At 44.6% G+C, this 4211-nt stretch overlaps 1 protein-coding gene across 1 annotated transcript; it reads right to left on the reverse strand.

Moving 5' to 3' along the window:
• Positions 1 to 1135: 1135 nt before the first annotated feature.
• tmem74b (transmembrane protein 74B) lies at positions 1136 to 2830 on the reverse strand. Its single transcript, XM_076082068.1, has 2 exons — positions 2639 to 2830; positions 1136 to 1792 (listed from the first exon to the last, which is right to left on the reverse strand). Exons 1-2 carry the CDS (start codon positions 2828 to 2830, stop codon positions 1136 to 1138), a joined length of 849 nt encoding a protein of 282 aa, XP_075938183.1.
• Positions 2831 to 4211: the final 1381 nt, after the last annotated feature.

A 4211-nucleotide genomic window follows, 5' to 3' on the forward strand; every position in this document is an offset into this window, starting at 1 on the left:
TCCTCATTAAGGCAGAAAATAACAATAATCTGTTTACATATAATACAAATAATTAAAGGTTCATCCAGTCAGCAGAAGAACTCCATTCTGTTCTGTTTTTATTGGATTTAACTGGTGACAGCAGCTGCTAGCATGTAGCATGTAGCATGTAGCATGTAGCACGGCAGCTAGTTTGAAAATGATGAATAAATATTAAATATGTAATCCGTTACATGACGGAGCTGCAGGATGTTGGGAAGTGATGCTGATGATAAACACGAGGAAACAGTTTCAGGAGACGTTGGATCTGTTCTGGTTTGTTTTATTTATTCATTGATTCATTGATTCATTGATTCATTGATTAATTTATTCATTTATTCATTTATTCATCTATCTATCTATCTAAAATAAAATAATAATAATATGAGGGGCTAAAAAGTGATCTTATGTGAACAAGGAGAACATAAAGTCTGTGTATTGTTTGGTCTTTGACTTCCTGCAGGACATGAGGACTTTTAATCTTCTTCTCTGTTGATTCAAAATGTTTTCTCTGTTTATTGATTTAAATAATTCAGCAGCATCACTTCCCTCTAAATGACCGTAATGATATCAGATATTACCCATAAACACAGAGACCTCTGACCTCACCATGTGCTTTAAATGTATTAGAATACACGACCGTTCACCTCCACCCATGTGCTCTTCCTCCACGGTAACGTACCTCTGGTCCTCTGCGATGAGGACACGTGTCCTCCACGGTAACGTACCTCTGGTCCTCTGCGATGAGGACACGTGTCCTCCACGGTAACGTACCTCTGGTCCTCTGCGATGAGGACACGTGTCCTCCACGGTAACGTACCTCTGGTCCTCTGCGATGAGGACACGTGTCCTCCACGGTAACGTACCTCTGGTCCTCTGCGATGAGGACACGTCTCCTCCACGGTAACGTACCTCTGGTCCTCTGCGATGAGGACACGTCTCCTCCACGGTAACGTACCTCTGGTCCTCTGCGATGAGGACACGTCTCCTCCACGGTAACGCTGGTTGAAGCTTTTGTGCTCAACATGTGCTTCGTCCTGTCAGCACCAATGAGGGGGGACCTGCTCCATTTTGCATCCCCATCTTGGATCTCACTCAGAGGAGGCAGCGAGAAAAGTCACATGACTCCATGAGCAGCAGCTGAAGAGGAAGAAGAGGACGAAGCAGGAGGAAGAGGAAGAGGAGTATTCCTGCTGGGTCCTGGTTCTGATTTGGAGTCCCGGCTCTGACCTGGCTGTATGATATTCCGCTCCACCAAAAACTCCTCCCCTCCGTCCTCGCCTCCTCCTCCTCCTCCTCCTCCTCCTCCCACCTCCCCTGTGGCCAGCTGCTTCATCCTCAGGTTGATGGAGCCGTAAGTCCTCTTGGGCCGGACGAAGGCGGCCCGGCGCCGGTGCATCTCTCCCCGACAGATGGACACCATGAGCAGGACGGACAGGAACATCCCGCCCAGGGTCAGCAGGCCCAGGCCCGCGATGATGCACTTGTCCAGGTGGGAGCCCAGCTGGGCGTAGTACATCTCCAGCTTCTCCATCTGCCGGGCCGACACCGAGTCCGGGTCCACTTTGGCCTCTCGGGGGATGGTGTAGGCGATGACCACGAGGACGATGCCGCTCACCAGGAACACCAGAGCGAAGATGAAGCCGTAGTCCGCCGAGTGGTCGTCAGACGGTTGGAACTCCGTGAAGTCATGTCCGTCCTCCTGCCCTCCTCCTCCTCCTCCTTCCTCTTCATCGTAGGACCGGGGAGAGAGCTCCTGATGCTGCTGCTCCCTCTGAGACAGAGAGGACACAAAGTACAGAAGACAAAAGAGGACAAACGAGAGTAAACCAACAATGACGAAGACAAGGATGAGAAAAGCAAAGAAACAAGAAGAAAAGCCTTTTGATTGACAACAAACTAGAAGGATGCAAAACCACCAACCAGAACTGATACAGGTTCAGTCAATGATCGGTTTTATGAATGAATATGTATTTATTAGAACCGGTCATCCCACCAAACGTTTATAACATTGGCTCATGTTGTGTGGAACCATCCAGACACAAACAAGCTGAGTTTGAGGAGTCCTGTGAGCCGGTTTTAGCAACACGGTAAATAAAATCTAGATTCAGGCCTCCACCAACCGTCAACATCACGTCTACGTCCATTTGTGTGGAACTGTCATTATGAGTCCTTGAGTTATGGCCGAACATGTGTTGGTGAGGTCACAGTGACGTTTGATGTTTGACCACCAAAATCTAATCAGTTCCTCTTTGAGTGCAGCAGGAACTTTGTGCCAAATGTGAACAGAATGAAACTCTTCTGACCGCAGCGGTCAAATTAAAACCTCAACTCAAAATCAATGAAAACATGTTTTCAGATTGTGTTGCGTCATCAATACCTGACCGACATAATTAGACCTCCTAGCTTCTGTTCGCCCTGCTCTTCTTCTTCTTCTTCTTCTTCTTGTTCTCTTCGCTGGAACATCACATTTGTGTACGTTAAATTAAAACGTCTGTTTTTAAACGTTGGTTTATTAAACATTGGTTTATTTATTCTGTGTTTTTAAATGTTGGTTTCGTCTCCGGCAGACTGAAGACATCTATGACATCACAAACACACTCCTAACAGAAGGAGGTACCTTGCTGTTTCCGGAGGTTGAGGTCTGATCACCGGTCGGCTCTGTCGCCCCCTGCTGGCGGAGCTCGTGCTCCTCGTCCTGCTCGTACGAGGCGTTCTCGAACCCCCGGGCCGCGCAGCCTCCTCCTCCTCCTCCTCCTCCTCCTCCTCCCCGCAGCTCCCGGAGCTCTACGGCGTTGAAAGAGGATTCCATCTGTCGGATGTGCTCATGTCCTCACCGCCCCCCGCTCTGCATCATCCTCACTGATGAAGATCAAACAGGAAGTTCAACAAACTAAATAATAATAATGTTCCTTTAAGTGGTCGATATAGTGACTTATTTGATTTATTTAAATATTCATAACCTGTTGGACTAAATCTACACATTAGTGACCTGCAGCCTGACAGTTTATGTATTTATGAAATATCTTTATTTTGTGTATAAAATACAGGTTTTACACTTCAATAGTAGTTCGTAGTACTACAGTGAAATATAGTGAAGACTTCTCTTATTACCTTTATGAGTCACTGCTGTTAGTATCACTTCTTATACACTTTGTATTTAATCTTTAATGTTGTATTTTACTCTTTCTATTTTCTTAATTAAAAAAAAGTATTTATTAAATGAATCTTCTTCTATTCTATTTTGTGTCATTATTATTTATTTTATGTTCGTAAATCTTTATATTTATATTCTATTGTTCTTCTTCTAATAAAACTCTTCTGGATAAATAAAGTTCTATCTTTCTCTCATTTTAAATTAACACACATTTTATAAAGTTACGGTAAAACTCTTACAAATACAATACTACTCTGAATGAGTACTTTTACTACTGTAGTACTCTTTAACCCTAACTCTTTATACTCCATATTCTACACACAGAACATCTCACCTCAGTAGTTCTTTATCTCCATTTATCTTCTCCTCTCGTCACCATTAATGCTGTCACTTCCTGTTGAGCACGCGCGCGCACGCACGCACGCACGCGCACACACACACACACACACACACACACACACGTGGAGACAGCATGGTGATGACACAGTGAGATAAACGTCTATAACGCTGTATAAACATTCATGTATTAATATATCGGTGAACAGATTATCTGACAGATGAACTCTGAGATCTGGGTGTGAACCTCGCTCATGCGCAGTTCAGCCTGTTTCTCACCGGTTGTTAATCAGAAGCCAGTGTGTGAATATTAGTGTTCATCACCAGGCTGTGGTATTACCTCATCATCGTTATTATTATGATGTCATTTCATCCATGACATCTGTCATTTGTGCTTCTTTGTATTTTTTAAATACATCCTCCCGGTTTATTTTAATTCAATTCAATTAATTTGTGTATCGCAAAAAGATCAGAAATCACAAATTAAACATCTTTGATGTTGATTCTCCAGCCGGTTATAATCCCTAAAGGCTGAAGCAGCTCGCGGACACGGTGACCGATCATCGGCACATCAGGCGCCCTAAGCCCGCAGCAGAGAGCCCGAGAGACCGCGGGACGATCTCCAGCACCGCGACCTTGTGATGCGCAAAAAAAACAACCCAAAAAAACCTGGACCAGTACCCTCCATCTGTGTGTGTGT

Source organism: Anarhichas minor, unplaced genomic scaffold, assembly GCF_050575085.1.
Source record: "Anarhichas minor isolate MPS153535 unplaced genomic scaffold, ASM5057508v1 ptg000089l, whole genome shotgun sequence".
NCBI lineage: Eukaryota > Metazoa > Chordata > Actinopteri > Perciformes > Anarhichadidae > Anarhichas > Anarhichas minor.

Bases quoted from the DNA above. Each gene is read 5' to 3' on its own strand.
- tmem74b (XM_076082068.1), bottom strand. From the start codon at position 2,830: ATGGAATCCTCTTTCAACGCCGTAGAGCTCCGGGAGCTGCGGGGAGGA. The intron at 1,793-2,638 runs GTACCTCCTTCT...TCTCTGTCTCAG, and splicing joins CAACCTCCGGAAACAGCAAG to AGGGAGCAGCAGCATCAGGA.